General features: G+C 47.7%; 1 protein-coding gene across 3 annotated transcripts in view; it reads right to left on the bottom strand.

Moving 5' to 3' along the window:
- Window positions 1–20,304, bottom strand: part of BCAS3 (BCAS3 microtubule associated cell migration factor) — a 657,814-nt gene extending 637,510 nt beyond the window's left edge. The window contains exons 1-6 of one of the 3 annotated variants that reach the window (XM_069971782.1): window positions 20,050–20,304; window positions 11,128–11,241; window positions 9,747–9,840; window positions 4,456–4,510; window positions 3,852–3,927; window positions 3,424–3,530 (exon numbers count right to left, since the gene is read on the bottom strand). In XM_069971782.1, the coding sequence (XP_069827883.1) occupies window positions 3,424–3,530; window positions 3,852–3,927; window positions 4,456–4,510; window positions 9,747–9,817 (309 nt within the window). In that variant the 5' untranslated portion in view covers window positions 9,818–9,840; window positions 11,128–11,241; window positions 20,050–20,304. The remainder of the gene's footprint in view (window positions 1–3,423; window positions 3,531–3,851; window positions 3,928–4,455; window positions 4,511–9,746; window positions 9,841–11,127; window positions 11,242–20,049) is intronic. The other 2 variants (XM_069971780.1, XM_069971781.1) reach the window with 2 other exon arrangements.
- Between the last annotated feature and the right edge of the window lie 497 nt (window positions 20,305–20,801).

Below are 20,801 nucleotides of genomic sequence, written 5' to 3'. Positions count from 1 at the left end.
AACCCCGACCAGTGGATTATTAGTTTGGGGCGGCCATACGCGGATATCGCACCATAAGTGCAATACCTCCCCATTGTGATTCTTTAGATACCCATCATATTCATCTATCCCCTGAGGAGTTCCCCGAAGAGAATGAAATGCAAAGTGATTTGATGAATATGCTTTTGGCAGCCACAGTTTCTCTTTAGGGTATAGTAGGGGTAGAAGGGCCAGAGTGGCGGAGTGGCTGTTTTCAGGGCAGGAGCTCTGTCTGGAGGGACAGACACTTACTGCTATAAAAACAATATATATATATATATATATATATATATATATATATACATACATACACACACACACACACGTGTAAGATTGCAAAACATTATATAAAACTGGAATCTTATGTATGTTTTGCAGTAGCAATAAAAGGGATACAAAGTAAAAGTGACAATTACTAAATCATTGTAATTCGCAGAAGGTAAATAAATATAACAATGATGTAAGAAGCCAAGACATTTAAGGCTTATATTATATATGTGATCCAGTATTTTGTAAACTTTATGCACACTTTGCTAAAAGGGAAAGTTAGTTTTACATAAGAGCCAGCAGCATCACTATTTCTATGTGACGGCCGAAAAATTGTTTTACAGACACTGGCAGCGTTAGAACAGTCTGCATCTTAAATGTACTAGCGACACCTTGTGGTCATACTCTGTAATGCAGGCGTTATACTTTACAAATCCATGTCTCCATTAGGTCACTACTAAGTACACTTACAGAATAGGTGTAGTTAAAATGGCAAGTAAGTTGTCAACCCTTTAACTGTTAGGGAAACCTTTCCACTTCTGACAAACAAAAAAAAATTGTTGTTTCTAATCTTTCCCCCAACTAACCTCAGATTCTTCTTGTAGGGAACACGGGGAAGGGGGCCTTTCACATACATAACATACATTACAAAGTTGTATAACTTTGTAATGTGTGTTATTTTGTGAATAATTGCTTAGCGCCGCACTAACCCTTTAATCTAAAAACTTAATAGGTACCTGTTGTCTGGAAAAACTTTAGACATTATTGTTGATATAGATTATTATTATTATTTTTATTATTATTATCATCACTTTTTTTTTATAGAACAGGTCCAAAGACACCTACAAAAATGGTGGAGGATGTCAGGCATAAAACATATCAGGAAAGGACTTGAATCTGTATAGTCTGGAGAAAAAGTAGGGAATGGGAGGACATGATGGAAACCTTTATATATGTTACAGGAGGAAGAAGGGAAAGGGAGGACATGATGGAAACCTTTATATATGTTACAGGGGAAAGTAGGGAATGGGAGGACATGATGGAAACCTTTATATATGTTACAGGAGGAAGAAGGGAAAGGGGGGACATGATGGAAACCTTTATATATGTTACAGGAGGAAGAAGGGAAAGGGGGGACATGATGGAAACCTTTATATATGTTACAGGGGAAAGAAGGGAAAGGGGGGACATGATGGAAACCTTTATATATGTTACAGGGGAAAGTAGGGAATGGGAGGACATGATGGAAACCTTTATATATGTTACAGGAGGAAGAAGGGAAAGGGGGGACATGATGGAAACCTTTATATATGTTACAGGAGGAAGAAGGGAATGGGAGGACATGATGGAAACCTTTATATATGTTACAGGAGGAAGAAGGGAAAGGGAGGACATGATGGAAACCTTTATATATGTTACAGGAGGAAGAAGGGAAAGGGGGGACATGATGGAAACCTTTATATATGTTACAGGAGGAAGAAGGGAAAGGGGGGACATGATGGAAACCTTTATATATGTTACAGGAGGATGAAGGGAAAGGGGGGACATGATGGAAACCTTTATATATGTTACAGGGGAAAGAAGGGAAAGGGGGGACATGATGGAAACCTTTATATATGTTACAGGAGGAAGAAGGGAAAGGAGGGGACATGACGGAAACCTTTATATATGTTACAGGAGGAAGAAGGGAAAGGGAGGACATGATGGAAACCTTTATATATGTTACAGGAGGAAGAAGGGAAAGGGGGGACATGATGGAAACCTTTATATATGTTACAGGGGAAAGAAGGGAAAGGGGGGACATGATGGAAACCTTTATATATGTTACAGGAGGAAGAAGGGAAAGGGGGGGACATGATGGAAACCTTTATATATGTTACAGGAGGGAAGAAGGGAAAGGAGGGACATGATGGAAACCTTTATATATGTTAGAGGAGGAAGAAGGGAAAGGGGGGCATGATGGAAACCTTTATATATGTTACAGGAGGGAAGAAGGGAAAGGGAGGACATGATGGAAACCTTTATATATGTTACAGGAGGAAGAAGGGAAAGGGAGGACATGATGGAAACCTTTATATATGTTACAGGAGGAAAGAAGGGAAAGGGAGGACATGATGGAAACCTTTATATATGTTACAGGAGGAAGAAGGGAAAGGAAAGACATGATGGAAACCTATATACTGTATGTTACAGGAGGAAGAAGGGAAAGGGGGACATGATGGAAACCTTTATATACAGAAGGAAGAAGGAAAAGGGAGGACATGATGGAAACCTTTATATATGTTACAGGAGGAAGAAGGGAAAGGAGGACATGATGGAAACCTTTATATACAGAAGGAAGAAGGGAAAGGAGGGACATGATGGAAACCTTTATATATGTTACAGGAGGAAGAAGAAGGGAAAGGGGGGACATGATGGAAACCTTTATATATGTTACAGGGGGAAGAAGGGAAAGGGGGGACATGATGGAAACCTTTATATATGTTACAGGGGGAAGAAGGGAAAGGGGGGACATGATGGAAACCTTTATATATGTTACAGGGGGAAGAAGGGAAAGGGGGGACATGATGGAAACCTTTATATATGTTACAGGGGGAAGAAGAAGGGAAAGGAGGGACATGATGGAAACCTTTATATATGTTACAGGGGGAAGAAGGGAAAGGGGGGACATGATGGAAACCTTTATATATGTTACAGGAGGAAGAAGGGAAAGGAGGACATGATGGAAACCTTTATATATATATTACAGGAGGAAGAAGGGAAAGGGAGGACCTGATGGAAACCTTTATATATGTAATAGGACTAAATAAGGTTCAGGAGTGGAACTCAAAGTGGCGCTGCGGCCATGAAGCCCCGCCCAGGTAGCACATTCTGCAGATGATAAAAGATGACTTTTTACTGGAAAACTGAAAGATTTACCCTTTACACCTGTGTAGAGAAGACATAATGCAAAAAGAGGAGGACAGTGTCGCTTTAAGTCTAAATATGATATTTAATTCATTCTATTGTACACTTGCCATCAGCATTTGGGCTTTGATATAAAAATAAATTTCCACTCAAGGCAAAAAAAAGTAGCGACACAACACAGAAAGAACCCTCGGGGAAACTTCTCACATTTAGGAAAATGACGGCACTCACCGGTATACTCCAAATCTGTAGTCCATCCGTGTATCCAATCATCAGAAGCAGCGGGGGGTCATTGCCGGTGTTGTGCATCTCATGAAATTCCATATTCCGGAATGTATCTAATATTAACAAACAGACAACCGTTGTGTCAAATAAAAAACGTTATAAAAGTATGAAAGGAATAAAGCTGAGGATCACAGCCATGGTGGGGCTTATTTCCTGCAGTCATGGTAATTTAGCATTTTGGGGATATTTATTTTCAGTCATTTTTACCACAATCTGAATGATTTCCATAAATCAAAGGCCTTTTTTTTACAATTTGTTTTGATCACCTGGTACAAGGGATTATATTGATTAATTAAAAAAAACACACAGTAACAAATAAGACCATAGTAACAATAGTTTGTATTATATCACTGTTAATGTATAAATAATCTTACCATTCAAATCTGAATTTTCAAATCGGACCCAAACGACTTTCTCTTTTTCCTCTGTTGTAGGCGATCCACTGTAAGCCTAACCAAACAAGCAAAATAAAAAGAAAACATTTATGTGAGGTGACATTTTCACAGCTAAACCTGCGTATGCGATTCTTTTGGTTGCTTTGCTGATGCAGGTGCAGTGACGCACCCCTATTCCAAGCAAATAACCCCAGAAAAGAGAGAGAATAAATCCATTTCATATGTCCTAATGATGCAGAAACGCACCGACATTGTCATCCGCCAAGAACAGCGGATTTACCCACCGATTGTCAGGCAATGCCCACAGCAAAGAACCTATACCAGCCAGCATATGAGCATGGCCTAAAGCGGCACTCCGGGGAGTATGCTTCGGTCACACGCTCCATTGTATGAAGTGCGAAGTTCTGATGCAGGCGCACACGGATACGGCCGCATCAGAACTCAGCGGCGTTAAAGATCATCCAGCCAGTACTGCAGCCTGAGACCGGCTGGGTCACGGAACAGCCGGTCTCTTGCAGCGTCTGAACATAGCCCTAAAGTGTAAACCCAGTAATTATGATACACCCCAAATAAGAGCACTGACCTGTGGAACAACATCTTGGAGAAATGTGACAACACTTTCCATATAGGACTGCTCCCTGTAAGACAAGCAGAAAGAAATAATATGGATAAAACCAGGTGAGAGAGAAGAATAGCGCAGTGATATAACAGCAGAAACATTTATCATGCATTGGGAAAGTCTTCAGACCCTCACTTTTTTTTTCATATTTTGTAATGTTTATTTCCAATCACATCTCAAACTAAAAACCTGCATGTTTAAAATCTTTCCATTGACATCCTCAAGGCCCTATTCCACGGAACGATTATCGTCCGTATTCGGCCGATATTGGGCGCTACGGACGATAATCGTCCCGTGGAATAGAGTGTTGCATCGGTCATGTCGGCTGATCGTTGCAGTTGCTTGTTTTTCAACATGTTGAAAAACAAGGGACTGATACAGCAACGATCTGCTGCCGTGGCTCCGTTAATTAGGAGCATCGGCAGCAGACGCTGGTGTATCCTATAGGCTGCCCGGACGATCAGCGCTCACCCGGGCAGCCCCCCCTGCAGCTCCCCGCCGCCCCTCCCGCACTCACCCGCTCGCTGCTGCCGCGTTGAATAGCGGCAGCAGCGATCGGGGAACAAGGAGCAAACGAGCGCTGAGAGCACTGACATAACTACAAAGTCAAAATCAGGTTGAAGCCCCCCTGGCAGCGAATACAGCCTCCAGTCTGGGTGAGATGCCACAAGGTTTGTGTGCATTTCCCATAATAAGTGTATATTGGGGATTTATATAACTTTAATAAAAATTTTCACCGGACTTCTCCTTTAAGGCTCTTTAACATGGTCTGATTATTGTGCAAATAAGTGTTCCTAAGAAATCTGGTTGCTTATCGTCAGCCCAGGTAAAGGAACCAGGGATCAGCTGATGGACAACGCCATGGCGTGAACAGGGAGATCAGGGGAACAGGGGATCTGCAGCTGATAAGGGACTTTTTAGGCTCAGTCAATACATCATTATCTTTACTACCTTGCAACCTCCAGGTACTGACCCAGTCTGCTTCTTCTGCCAGGTCACTGGTTTCCAGTGCTGTCAGTTTGTATGTGTTTACATACTCGCAGTGGAATATGGCGAGGCACAGTGACGGAGAGCTATAAGGTACTGGGGCCGGTTCACACACCGACAGGGAGGTGTCCACTTCCCCTTAAAGAAGCACATCGACAATATTTATTACTCATGGTAGTTAGTCGGTGGTCCCCCTTCCCTGCTTGCGCACACTTTGCGGGGTTGGAGTTCGCTGACCAGCACAGTGTCGTTTAACAGATTAGTTTCGATTTTTGTTTTGTTGTTTCCATTTTTTCATCTGTTTTTGCATCTGTTATTTATTAAAATTTTTTCAGAAAACGGATACATTCACCCCTTAATGACCGGGTTAATTTTCGTTTTTGCGTTTTCGTTTTTTCCTCCTTGTGTATATAAGGCCACAGCAGTTGCATTTTAACACCTACGGACCCACATGAGCCCTTATTTTTTGCGTCACTAATTGTACTTTGCAATGACAGGCTGAATTTTTGCATAAAATATGCTGCAAAACCAGAAAAAAATTATATGCACGGTGAAATTGAAAAAAAAAAACGCAATTCTTTTTCTTTGGGGGGCTTCGTTTTCACGCCGTGTGTCCTATGGAAAAACTGACATTCTATATATGTTCCTCAAGTCGATACGATTAAAACGATACGTAACATGTATTACTTTTTAAATTAATTGATGGCTCGTAAAAAATAAAACCTTTTACAGAAAATAAACGTTCCTTAAAATCACCCTATTCCCAGGCTTATGTCATTTTTTGCACCATGACGTTTACTTTCTATCGGTACCTTGATTGCGCATATGCAACTTTTTGATCGCTTTTTATTACAATTTTTCTGGATTTGATGTGACCAAAAATGCGCAATTTTGCATTTTGGAATTTTTTGGGCGCTTACGCAGTTTACCGTGCGAGATCAGGAATTAAATACATTAATATTTCGGGTGATTATGCACGCAACGATACCAAACATGTTTGTTTATTTATTTATTTTTATTTATAAAATGGGAAAAGGGGGGTGATTTGGACTTTTATTAGGGGAGGGGGTTATTGATTAATAAAAACACTTTATTCTTTTTTCACTAACAGTAATTAGAAGCCCCCTGGGGGACTCTTATATACACAGCACTGATCCCCCTGGGGGACCCCTATATACACAGCACTGATCTCCCTGGGGGCTCCTATATACACAGCACTGATCCCCCTGGGGGACTCCTATATACACAGCACTGATCCCCCTGAGGGACTCCTATATACACAGCACTGATCCCCCTGAGGGACTCCTATATACACAGCACTGATCCCCCTGGGGGACTCCTATATACACAGCACTGATCCCCCTGGGGGACTCCTATATACACAGCACTGATCCCCCTGGGGGACTCCTATATACACAGCACTGATCCCCCTGGGGGACTCCTATATACACAGCACTGATCCCCCTGGGGGACTCCTATATACACAGCACTGATCCCCCTGGGGGACTCCTATATACACAGCACTGATCCCCTATATACACAGCACTGATCCCCCTGGGGGGCTCCTATATACACAGCTCTGATACCCCTGGGGGGCCCCTATATACACAGTACTGATCCCCCTGGGGGCTCCTTTATACACAGCACTGATCCCCCTGGGGGACTCCTATACACAGCACTGATCCCCCTGGGGGAAACCCTATATACACAGCACTGATCCCCCTGGGGGACTTCTATATACACAGCACTGATCCCCTTGGGGGGCTCCTATATACACAGCACTGATCCCCCTGGGGCACCCCTATATACACAGCACTGATCCCCCTGGGAGCTCCTATATACACAGCACTGATCCCCTATATACACAGCACTGATCTCCCTGGGGGCTCCTATATACACAGCACTGATCTCCCTGGGGGCTCCTATATACACAGCACTGATCCCCCTGGGGGGCTCCTATATACACAGCACTGATCTCCCTGGGGGACCCCTATATACACAGCACTGATCCCCCTGGGGGCTCCTATATACACAGCACTGATCTCCCTGGGGGCTCCTATATACACAGCACTGATCCCCCTGGGGAGCTCCTATATACACAGCACTGATCTCCCTGGGGGACCCCTATATACACAGCACTGATCCCCCTGGGGGCTCCTATATACACAGCACTGATCCCTTATATACACAGCACTGATCCCCCTGGGGGCTCCTATATACACAGCACTAATCCCCCTGGGGGACTTCTATGTACACAGCACTGATCCCCTGGGGGACTTCTATGTACACAGCACTGATCCCCCTGGGGGCTCCTATATACACAGCACTGATCCCCCTGGGGGACTTCTATATACACAGCACTGATCCCGCTGGGGGACCCCTATATACACAGCACTGATCCCCCTGGGGGACTTCTATATACACAGCACTGCTCTCCCTGGGGGGCTCCTATATACACAGCATTGATCCCCCTGGGGACCCCTATATACACAGCACTGATCCCTTATATACACAGCACTGATCCCCCTGGGGGCTCCTATATACACAGCACTAATCCCCCTGGGGGACTTCTATGTACACAGCACTGATCCCCTGGGGGCTCCTATATACACAGCACTGATCCCCCTGGGGGACTTCTATATACACAGCACTGATCTCCCTGGGGGATTTCGATATACACAGCACTGATCTCCCTGGGGGACTTCGATATACACAGCACTGATCCCCCTGGGGGACTTCGATATACACAGCAGTGATCTCCCATTGAGATCAATGCTGTGTACATAACAGAGCACCGATACATCAGAACGGTGCTCTAATATAATGGTCTGCTGAAGGCCATCTAAATGGATTGCCGAATCGGGATCAGCGTCATTCCGATGCAGAGCCCCGGCCGGCTCATTACAACAGTTCCCCCACTAGACACCAGGGACAGGGGCCACAACCGCTATACAAATGCAGCTGTCAGCTTTGACAGCTGCATTTGAATAGTTAATTAGCCAGCAGCGGCGATCGGCTGCGGCGGCTAATACCCGTGGTCCCTGGCTGCACATAGCAACCGGGGACCCTGGGCTGCAGAGAGGGCTTACACCAGGAGCCCCTCTCTGATCCCCCTTAATGGCCGCATGGCGGGTATACCCGTCATGCGTTGTTAAGGGGTTAAACAGACAGCAAAAACGCAGCATGAACCCAGCCAGTGTGAACCCTGTACTTTTTGTTAAGGTGGGTCATGTGATCTCAAGTTTTTTCTTTACTATAATGGGGTTATCATCTCAGCCAGAAATACTACATGATCACGCTCCATGGACTGTTTCACACAAGCTTCCACATGGGGGAGACAATCTCCCGTTAGGGCGCTGCTAATGCATCGTGAGTCTGTCAGCAGGTTTGATGTCACATGACCCAGAAGTCACATGACCCAGAGGCAGTAATGAGATGTGTGAATACAGCTGAACTGTGATTAAACAGATGACACAGCAGGAATAGTGGTGGTGACGTGCATCATATGGGCAGGAGTGCTTCTTAAAGTGTCCTGCCTGTGCGTATAAATACTATATACAGCCTTCTCATCCCTCACACTCAGATACTTACTGTAGCCCTGTAGTTAAGGTCGCTGACCAAACTCCACTGCTCTCCCATGTGTACCGTTATCAGTACACACACTGCTATTCCTGTGCTTTGAGATCTCCCTGAGCTCAGTGATGTGTATCACACACATATAAGGAAAGGAGAACAAATGAGCGTTTTTTAGTAAAATAACTTACATCCCTGTACTGGTTTTCTCCCATCCCTGTACTGGTTTTCTCCCATCCCTTTACTGGTTTTCTCCCATCCCTGTACTGGTTTTCTCCCATCCCTGTACTGGTTTTCTCCCATCCCTGTACTGGTTTTCTCCCATCCCTGTACTGGTTTTCTCCCATCCCTGTACTGGTTTTCTCCCATCCCTGTACTGGTTTTCTCCCATCCCTGTACTGGTTTTCTCCCATCCCTGTACTGGTTTTCTCCCATCCCTGTACTGGTTTTCTCCCATCCCTGTACTGGTTTTCTCCCATCCCTGTACTGGTTTTCTCCCATGGATTTAATCACTTCCTGGTTTCCTCTCTGAACTGTGACCCGGTAGTAGGCATGCAAGAGAACACTCACTTTCCCACAATCCCCCTTGCTTCCTGGCTCAGTGGAGACCATCTGTCAGTACCTCCTCCCATATGGAGAATTCACACAAGCTCAACACACATTTAGGACATGTATAACAAAACTGTTATCCTTACGTGACAGCCTGGGGCCGAACCATCACTCCTCCTGTACAGCGACTCGGGCGCCGTGGCGATTCTGACGTCATATTTGAATAGTGACTTCTTAGCACTAACCAAAAAAATAAAAAATAAAAAAGTCAGTCTGACAGATAAAAAAAAAATATAGACGATTTAACTTTAGCTAACCAAAAAAGTAACCTGTGGTATGTACCCTTAAAAGGGGTATTCCTATCTGGGGTAGTCACACCTTATGCACAGGACAGGGCATAACTAAGAGGGAAAGTTCTGACCACTGGGGCCCCCTGCAAACTTTAGAATGGGGCCCCCGAAATCCTCACTGAATGGTGCTGCGAGCCCTAGGGCCTATCCTGTGCATACTGTGGATACAGCACAACTACCCCAGACGGGCAATTTAAAGCAAATCTGTACTCACAATCTGACCCCCCAAACCACTTGTACCTTTGGATAGCTGCTTTTAATCCAAGATCTGTCCTGGGGTCCCCTCGGCAGGTGATGTAGTTATTGTCCTAAAAAACAACTTTTTAAACTTGCAGCCCTGTGTCAAACTGGCGTGGCCTAGAGTGTCTATGCCCTAGGATTGTGACACCCCTCCCACCTCCCCACCCTCTTTTCCTATTCATCACTTGTCTGATCACTGCACAGGTGCCTTAATGATCCAGCTCATGTGCCGTGTTCAGACAGCTGATAAATAGGAGAAAATGTTCCAGGGGCATTTTTAATAATTAGGAGGGCAGGGAGGAGGGATGTAGAGGCGGTGCAGGCCTAGGACATGGGTACTCTAGGCCACGCCAATCTGGCACAGGGCTGCAAGTTTAAAAGTTGTTTTTTAGGACAATAACAGCGTCACCTGCCGAACGGACTCCAGGACAGATCTTGGATTAAAAGCAGCTGACGGTACAAGCAGTTGGGGGAAATGTTTAGCAGCCACATGAATCATTATCCCCACTCTCTAAACAAGATCCCAATATAACCACCATGTCCCAAAATTCTGTGGCCAGAACCTTTATTTCCTTATTTATTTTTTTACATATAATTATTATTATTCTTATTATTACATTTTTTCCTCCCATATAAATATAAAACAAAACAACTTCCAACCTCTAATACAAAACAGCTGTGTGAGTAAAATGAGACATCGGAAAATAAATATACATCATTGACTCAAGGTTGCGACTTTTTGAAAGTATTGAAATACATGGTAGGACACTCTACAGAAAGCAAATAAATAAGGAGTCGGAGTTGGTAGCGTAACCTCATGCACAGGTTTAGAGAAAGCAAGCACAATTACACAATACAGAGGTAGGGGCACATTTATCAATGGACACCATGGAAATGGGGCAGATTCACCCCTTAGCCAGCCGTATTCCCCACTCACCTGATGGACGAGCGGGGGTGGGGGGGGCACGTCTCTTAGTAAATCCAGATGGGAAAAAGGGGACTCAGGCCAATCTTGATAGATGTCCCCCGTAATGTAGAAGTGAATAGACCCCTATAACAAATGGCCAAAATAAATTTATCAGTTACTTTAAATGGTCACTCTCATTTCCAACACCTTCCCTCCATGGGATTTCTAACATATTTGTAAATCACCTCATTTATCAAAAAAGACTTGTTTCCCCAAAATAACAGCTTAAGGGTCCATACACACAACTCCGTGTGGCTAAGGTTAAAAAAAAAACAAAAAAAACCAATGTACCTGATGTTACATTTGTACCTGATGTTGCATATGTTTTACATGTGCAGATTTAGGCCATGTTCATACAACGTAAGTTCTGCGGCAATCACAACAGCCAACGGCTGCGGTACATATGTTGTGCTGCAGGCTGAGGGAATCCCAACGGGAGTGTATACACATGGTATACACTCCGGCCGGGATCCCTAGCAGCACCGCGAGAAACTGACACGTCAGAAAACCCTGTGGGTGCACACTATGGAGCGAGCAGCGAACTCAGCGGCGCTAAGGATGATCCGGCCGGTACTGCAGTAACGGCCGGGATCATCTTTTCTGAGACCAGCCATTCTGTGACATACAATGTGTTAACATTCCATAAAGAACTTCAATAGGGAAGTCAAAATCTGCACCAAATCTGCAACAAAACAGGCAAAAAGTCAGCGAGGTGTGAACATATCCCGAGACATTAAGAATCCTGAAACTGATCCAGTAAGTCAAGAGGAAGCAACTTGGAATAAGTTTCTTTTATAAACAGCAAATAATACAATTGATTGATTAGTAATGTCCCCCTTGTTACAAAGCAGTGTCGTCCGTATTCAGATTCTAGTCCTGGGAATAGTCGGCCATTACAGTTCAGCAAAGCAATAACTAATGATAGGGTTATACACATGAAGCTATGTAGCCGGCCTAGAAAAGTCATCTGACTCATGACACTACATGAATAAAACAAAGAGCAGACATGCTGCGTCCGTAATGAGACATTGCTTCAATGTACTAAGAGGACGCCAGCCCGGAGATTATTCAATACGGATAAAAGAATGAGGGTGACTATATCTACCTGGAGACCACAGTCACCCACACCTGTGGAACCATCTGTACCACATACAGTCATGGCCAAAAGTTTTGAGAATGACACAAATCTTCTATTTTCCCATGATCCTCTGCCCTCTGGTTTTTCTGTGTTTGTCAGATGTTTTTATCACATACAGAAATATAATTACAATCATATTAGGAGTGACAGAAGTTTATACTGACAGTTACAATGAGTTACTGCAGCAAGTCTATAATATTTGCAGTGTTGCGGCTTCTTCTTCAGGACCTCTGCAATTCTCCCCGGCTGCTCTCATACAACTTCTGCACCAAATCCTGACTGATAGCCGTCCATTCTTGCACAATCAGTGCTTGCATTTTGTCAGAATTTGTTAGTTTTTGTTTGTCCACCTGTCTCTTGATGATTGACCACAAGTTCAATGGGATTAAGATCTGGGGAGTTTCCAGGCCATGGACCCAAATCTCTATGTTTTTTTCCCTGAGCCATTTAGTTATCACCTTTGCTTTATGGCAAGGTGCTCCATCATGCTGGAAAAGGCATTGTTGATGGCCAAGCTGCTCTCGGACGGTTGGGAGAAGTTGCTCTTGGAGGACGTTCTGGTCCTATTCTTTATTCATGAATGTGTTTTTAGGCAAAACTGTGAGAGAGACGATTCCCTTGGCTGAGAAGCAACCTCACACATGAATGGTTTCAGGATGCCGGTTACAGTCGGCATGAGACAAGACTGGTGGTAGCGCTCACCTCGTCTTTTCCCAATAAGCTGTTTCCCAGATGTCCCAAACAATCGGAAAGGGGATTCATCAGAGACAATGACTTTCCCCCAGTCCTCAGCAGTCCACTCCCTGGACCTTTCCCCCAGTCCTCTCCCTGGACCTTTCCCCCAGTCCTCAGCAGTCCACTCCCTGGACCTTTCCCCCAGTCCTCAGCAGTCCGCTCCCTGAACCTTCCCCCAGTCCTCAGCAGTCCGCTCCCTGGACCTTTCCCCCAGTCCTCAGCAGTCCCCTCCCTGGACCTTTCCCCCAGTCCTCAGCAGTCCACTCCCTGGACCTTTCCCCCAGTCCTCAGCAGTCCGCTCCCTGGACCTTTCCCCCAGTCCTCAGCAGTCCGCTCCCTGGACCTTTCCCCCAGTCCTCAGCAGTCCACTCCCTGGACCTTTCCCCCAGTCCTCAGCAGTCCACTCCCTGGACCTTTCCCCCAGTCCTCAGCAGTCCACTCCCTGGACCTTTCCCCCAGTCCTCAGCAGTCCACTCCCTGGACCTTTCCCCCAGTCCTCAGCAGTCCACTCCCTGGACCTTTCCCCCAGTCCTCAGCAGTCCACTCCCTGGACCTTTCCCCCAGTCCTCAGCAGTCCACTCCCTGGACCTTTCCCCCAGTCCTCAGCAGTCCACTCCCTGGACCTTTCCCCCAGTCCTCAGCAGTCCCCTCCTTGGACCTTTCCCCCAGTCCTCAGCAGTCCACTCCCTGCACCTTTTGCAGAATATCAGTCTGTCCCTGATGTTTTTTCTGGAGAGAAGTGGCTTCTTTGCTGCCCTCCATGAGACCAGGCCTTGCTCCAAGAGTCTCCGCAGTCACAGTGCAGATGTCCTCACACCTGCCTGCTGCCATTCCTGAGCAAGCTCTGCACTGCTGGTAGCCCCATCCCGCAGCTGAAACACTTTTAAGAGACGGTCCTGGTCTTTCTTGGGCGCCCTGGAGCCTTTTTGGCAACAATGGAACCTCTCTCCTTGAAGTACTTGATGATGCGATAGATTGGTGACTGAGGTGCAATCTTTCTAGCTGCGATACTCTTCCCTGTTTGGTCATTTTTGTGCAGTGCAATGATGACTGCACGTGTTTCTTTAGAGATAATCATGGTTAACAGAAGAGAAACAAGGATGCCAAGCACCAGCCTCCTTTTAAAGTGTCCAGTGGTGTCATTCTTACTTAATGATGACAGATTGATCTCCAGCCCTGTCCTCATCAACACCCACACCTGTGTTAATGGAGCAATCACTGAAACGATGTTAGCTGGTCCTTTTAAAGCGACTCCGTACCCACAATCTGTCCCCCCCAAACCACTTGTACCTTCAGATAGCTGCTTTTAATCCAAGATCTGTCCTGTGGTCCGTTCATGGTCATGTTTTGAGGATTTCACAGATGATATAATTATAGCCAGGGCACCAGCAACTGCCACAGCTGTTCCTTGTATGGGATATCCGCAAAACATGACCTGTTGGTGGGTCTTGAGGACTGGAGTTGAGAAACACTGATATAGAGGAAGGTGGGCTGCTCAATGGAGCGGGGTATATGGGGAAAACACAAAAAAAAAAAAAAAAAAAAAAAAAAAAGACAACAGCCAGTTCAGAACAATGGAGTGTTTCATCATGTCCAGAGCAGAAGAGGTTTTCTATGGGGATTTGCTGCTGCTCTGGACAGTTCCTGCCGTCGTACATTTATTTGTTGTCGTTATTTTGCAAACAGAAAAATGCTATTTTTTTGTTGGTCACACAGAGTTTTATTTTCTGTCCGTCATTCAACTTTTTTTTTTTTTTTTTAACTTAAATCCAATTTAAATTCTTACTAGCCACACCCAAAAGTGTTTTAAAAGTGGCCGTCTTAACCTGAATGATGGACCAGCAATAATGGCCGCCAAAGTACGGTAAACAACGGCTGTTAACATTGTGTGAACATGGCCTTAACATGAATGGATTGAGTATGGGTATGGTGTGGTATAAGTTGTGATGGTTTTACGTCATATTCTACAAAAATAGCATCTGAACATGTGAACAAGGCTTCATATATTCTACAACCCTTGAAAACTAGCGTCTGTCCAACTTCTCATCATATTATAACACAGAATATCATAATGTGGCCATAGGAGACAGAGCGCTGCCAAATAATGGATGGAATCAATGCTGCAAAGAAATCCAGTCCACAACTGAGAAAACAGGTGACCGATAGCCGGGCCAAATACTTAGGCAGATATTTATAAAGTGTTTGGCGGCCTGGAACATTACTGCGGCCAAGGACTGATAGCTACTGACCTGAACTATGTATAAGAGCTGGAATATAGCAAGAGAAACTACCTAAGGTGTAATGGTCCTTTTACACAGAGCGATAATTCGCCCAACGCCCAGCGATTTCGAAGTAACGATGTGTTTTTTATAACGATAAGCATTTAGACGGAACTATATATCATTTTCAAAAATTGTTAGTGAACGCTTAAGCCTATCTCACACATAGGGTGAATCGGTGAAAGACAAAGCAATCTGCTAATTTTCTGCGAACATCCAACGACGATTTGAGAACATGTTGAAAGATCACGATGAGCGATCGCTCGTCACTTGATCGTTTACAGTGTTTACACGAGATGATTATCACTCAAATGCCATCGTTATTGCAAAAATTCGACTGATTATCATTCCGTCTAAACGCACTATAACACACACAATGGTGTTCAGCAAAGCCTGTAACTAAAGCATGAAATAAAATGTAATCTACTGGAAAAGAGACCATAGAAGGGGTAATAGTAAAAGCTCATGGCCACAATATACACTGCTCAAAAAAATAAAGGGAACGCTTAAACAACAAAATGTAACTGCAAGTCAATCACCCTTCTGCAAAATCAACCTGTCCAGTTATGAAGCAACACTGATTAACAATCAATTTCTACTATTGTGCAAATGGAACAGACAACAGGTAGAAATGATCGGTGAATAAGCAAGACACCCCCTATAAAGGAATGGTCCTGCAGGTGGGGACCACAGACCATTTCTCTGTTCTCATACTTTATGGCTGTTGGTCACTTTTGCATTTTGTCATTGCTCTCAGGCCTAGAGGTGACATGAGGCAGTGTCTAAAACCCACACAAGTGGCTCAGGTAGTGCAGCTCATCCAGGATGGCACATCAATGTGAACTGTGGCAAGAAGGTTTGCTGTGTCTGTCAGCGTAGTGTCCAGAGGATGGAGGCTACCAGGAGACAGGCCAGTACACCAGGAGACGCGGAGGAGGCCGTAGTGTCCAGAGGATGGAGGTGCTACCAGGAGACAGGCCAGTACACCAGGAGACGTGGAGGAGGCCGTAGTGTCCAGAGGATGGAGGCTACCAGGAGACAGGCCAGCACACCAGGAGACGTGGAGGAGGCCGTAGTGTCCAGAGGATGGAGGCTACCAGGAGACAGGTCAGTACACCAGGAGACGTGGAGGAGGCCGTAGTGTCCAGAGGATGGAGGCTACCAGGACACAGGACGGTACACCAGGAGACGTGGAGGAGGCCGTAGTGTCCAGAGGCTGGAGGCTACCAGGAGACAGGCCAGCACACCAGGAGACGTGGAGGAGGCCGTAGTGTCCAGAGGATGGAGGCTACCAGGAGACAGGTCAGTACACCAGGAGACGTGGAGGAGGCCGTAGTGTCCAGAGGATGGAGGCTACCAGGAGACAGGTCAGTACACCAGGAGACATGGAGGAGGCCGTAGTGTCCAGAGGATGGAGGCTACCAGGAGACAGGCCAGTACACCAGGAGATGTGGAGGAGGCCGTAGTGTCCAGAGGATGGAGGCTACCAGGAGACAGGCCAGTACACCAGGAGACGTGGAGGAGGCCGTAGTGTCCAGAGGATGGAGGCTACCAGGACACAGGACGGTACACCAGGAGACGTGGAGGAGGCCGTAGTGTCCAGAGGCTGGAGGCTACCAGGAGACAGGCCAGCACACCAGGAGACGTGGAGGAGGCCGTAGTGTCCAGAGGATGGAGGCTACCAGGAGACAGGACAGTACACCAGGAGACGTGGAGGAGGCGATAGTGTCCAGAGGATGGAGGCTACCAGGAGACAGGCCAGTACACCAGGAGACATGGAGGAGGCCGTAGTGTCCAGAGGATGGAGGCTACCAGGAGACAGGCCAGTACACCAGGAGACGTGGAGGAGGCCGTAGTGTCCAGAGAATGGAGGCTACCAGGAGACAGGCCAGTACACCAGGAGACATGGAGGAGGCTGTAGTGTCCAGAGGATGGAGGCTACCAGGAGACAGGCCAGTACACCAGGAGACGTGGAGGAGGCCGTAGTGTCCAGAGGCTGGAGACTACCAGGAGACAGGCCAGTACACCAGGAGACATGGAGGAGGCTGTAGTGTCCAGAGGCTGGAGGCTACCAGGAGACAGGCCAGTACACCAGGAGACATGGAGGAGGCCTTAGTGTCCAGAGGATGGAGGTGCTACCAAGAGACAGGCCAGTACACCAGGAGACGTGGAGGAGGCCATAGGAGGGCAACAACCCAGCAGCAGGACTGCTACCTCCGCCTTTGTGTCTCACATGTGCTGGCAGGAGCAATCAGCGGGGAAGACGCTGCAGGAGGACCCCAGAAGAGTGTGGTTAGATAAGAATAGGCCCTTTATTATTTTCTTTATAATAGTAGGAATATAAAAAAAAAATTGAAAGGACAACAGTACCCCACACAAGTGATAGTAACCCTAATAGTAACCCACTGGGAAGATATCGACAATACAGCTTCACTCCCTTCTATGTCTCCCTCTGAGGTTACACACACATCTCCAGGGCTTGGACTGTCCCTCAGTGGGAGACAGTGATGCCGAGCTGATTCAGCTCAGGACCGCAGCTTCCTGTCCTCACTCCCCCCGCACTGAACCAGGAAGTGAGAATGGACGCAGTGGTGCTGAACTGAATTCTTGGCAGCTAACAATACTCCTTTAAATCTTTCCTGATATGTTTTTGCCTCACACGAGTGGTGTAGCTACCATGGAGGCAGACCATAGAACTGCTACAGGGCCCGTGCAGCAGGCCCTCCCCCATCGAATCGTGGTCTTCCTCCATCGTGGCTTCGGCTCACAGCACCCACAGCCGCTAAAGATAGCACTGCACCTCCAGTCACAAGATTGCTGTCCCCCCCCCAATGCACACGGCGAGGCACGGTCCCTCGCCGCTCGTTCTCCCTGCTCCCCAGTGCAGCAGAGAAGTCATTCATGCGCCAGGGATCAGGGAGAACGGAACACTGCAGGACTGCGCCAGGCCATGGGAGTACAGTGGAGATGCAGGGGTGTACAGGATTCATGGGGCCCTGTACAGATTCTTGCTATGGGGCCCCATGAATCCTAGTTACGCCTGCTCTCCCTATCGTATGGTTACACTGGTGACTCATTTTAAGGCTGTCAGAAATAACTGCCCCTAAATCCTTCTCTTCTGAAGTCTTTGCCAACACAGAACAGCCGATATGATACCCGGATAGAGGATTCCTCCTCCCCAAGTGCATTTCTTTATATTTGGAGACATTGATTTGCAGTCTCCATTGTTTGGACACTTCTGTAGTAAAGCTAAAGCCTCCTCCATATTACGGACACCTGCAGGGACACTAACACTATGGCGCACTCCATGGACTGTAGAAGAAGAGTTGGTACCTGGTACAGGGGCAGCTGCCGGTGTGCCCCCGCTCACACATGCCCAGCACCAGAGAGGTAACAATGTGTGTGCCAGCCCGGGGGTGGTCAGTGCGAGGACTTCTCTGGGCCCCTGGTTACCACTCATGGCTATGCGGAGAGGTGGGCACGATGTCTGCATGCGGTGCCCACTACACCCACATGGCTCAGCTGAGTGCCTGCCTGCCCCTGTGTGATGCCCCTGTGTGTACCCCTCAGTGTTTACCTCGCACCCAGCTGAGTGCCTGCCTGCCCCTGTGTGATGCCCCTGTGTGTACCCCTCAGTGTGATGCCCCTGTGTGTACTCCTCAGTGTGATGCCCCTGTGTGTACTCCTCAGTGTGATGCCCCTGTGTGTACTCCTCAGTGTGACGCCCCTGTGTGTACCCCTCAGTGTGATGCCCCTGTGTGTACTCCTCAGTGTGATGCCCCTGTGTGTACTCCTCGGTGTGATGCCCCTGTGTGTACCCCCCAGTGTGACGCCCCTGTGTGTACCTCTCAGTGTGACGCCATTGTGTGTACCCCTCTGTGTGATGCCCCTGTGTGTACCCCTCAGTGTGATGCCCCTGTGTGTACCCCTCAGTGTGACGCCCCTGTGTGTACCCCTCAGTGTGACGCCCCTGTGTGTACCCCTCAGAGTGACGCCCCTGTGTGTACCCCTCAGTGTGACGCCCCTATGTGTACCCCTCAGTGTGACGCCCCTGTGTGTACCCCTCAGTGTGACGCCCCTGTGTGTACCCCTCAGTGTGACGCCCCTGTGTGTACCCCTCAGTGTGATGCCCCTGTGTGTACCCCTCAGTGTGATGCCCCTGTGTGTACCCCTCAGTGTGATGCCCGTGTGTACCCCTCAGTGTGACGCCATTGTGTGTACCCCTCTGTGTGATGCCCCTGTGTGTACCCCTCAGTGTGATGCCCCTGTGTGTACCCCTCAGTGTGACGCCCCTGTGTGTACCCCTCAGTGTGACGCCCCTGTGTGTACCCCTCAGAGTGACGCCCCTGTGTGTACCCCTCAGTGTGACGCCCCTGTGTGTACCCCTCAGTGTGATGCCCCTGTGTGTACCCCTCAGTGTGATGCCCCTGTGTGATGCCCCTGTGTGTACCGCTCAGTGTGATGCCCGTGTGATGCCCCTGTGTGTACCGCTCAGTGTGATGCCCCTGTGTGATGCCCCTGTGTGATGCCCCTGTGTGATGCCCCTGTGTGTACCCCTGTGTGTACCCCTCAGTGTGATGCCCCTGTGTGTACCCCTGTGTGTACCCCTCAGTGTGATGCCCCTGTGTGATGCCCCTGTGTGATGCCCCTGTGTGTACCCCTCAGTTTGATGCCCCTGTGTGTACCCCTCAGTTTGATGCCCCTGTGTGATGCCCCTGTGTGATGCCCCTCAGTGTTTACCTCGCTCCCAGCTGGCACCAGTAGCCTCCTCTCCTCCTCTCCTCCTCAGTCAGTCAGTCAGTCAGTCAGCAGCTCATACACAAATACAGCAACAAGGAAAGCGGAACAGCAGCTCCGACCAATCGCTGATCAGAATGTCCCCTAACGCCGGAATCAATCACAAACTGCCAGCCAATCAGTAGCCGAGGGGCGTGTCCGCCGCGCTCATGACGTGGGGCGATATGTGAGTGATCCCGCACACAGGTCGCCGGGCCGGAGAGGCGGGGGGGCCCGGGAGTGCGCCGTGACGTCACCGGTCACCGGTCACCGGCCCCGTCACTTCTCTCAGGACTTCAGACTCTTCAGCGCCGTCCTCGGTCTTTTGTTTACATCTCATCCTCTCGCGAGAAGATGTCTGCGGCTGAGTACACGTGTTCTGGGGGGGACGGTGCACTGGCCGGATGGCTGCCTGCGGCCTCCCGGCTCCTCAGAGGTCTGCTGGTACATGTAGTGCAGGGAGGGAGGTCTGCTGGTACTTGTAGTGCAGGGAGAGAGGTCTGCTGGTACTTGTAGTGCAGGGAGAGAGAGGTCTGCTGGTACTTGTAGTGCAGGGAGGGAGAGGTCTGCTGGTACTTGTAGTGCTGCAGGGAGAGAGGTCAGCTGGTACATGTAGTGCTGCAGGGAGAGGTCTGCTGGTACTTGTAGTGCAGGGAGGGAGAGAGGTCTGCTGGTACTTGTAGTGCAGGGAGAGAGGTCTGCTGGTACTTGTAGTG

This window comes from Dendropsophus ebraccatus, chromosome 5 (assembly GCF_027789765.1).
Source record: "Dendropsophus ebraccatus isolate aDenEbr1 chromosome 5, aDenEbr1.pat, whole genome shotgun sequence".
In the NCBI taxonomy this organism is placed as follows: domain Eukaryota; kingdom Metazoa; phylum Chordata; class Amphibia; order Anura; family Hylidae; genus Dendropsophus; species Dendropsophus ebraccatus.
The sequence above is the reverse complement of the archived record's forward strand: the minus strand, read 5'-3'. Positions and strand labels throughout refer to the sequence as shown.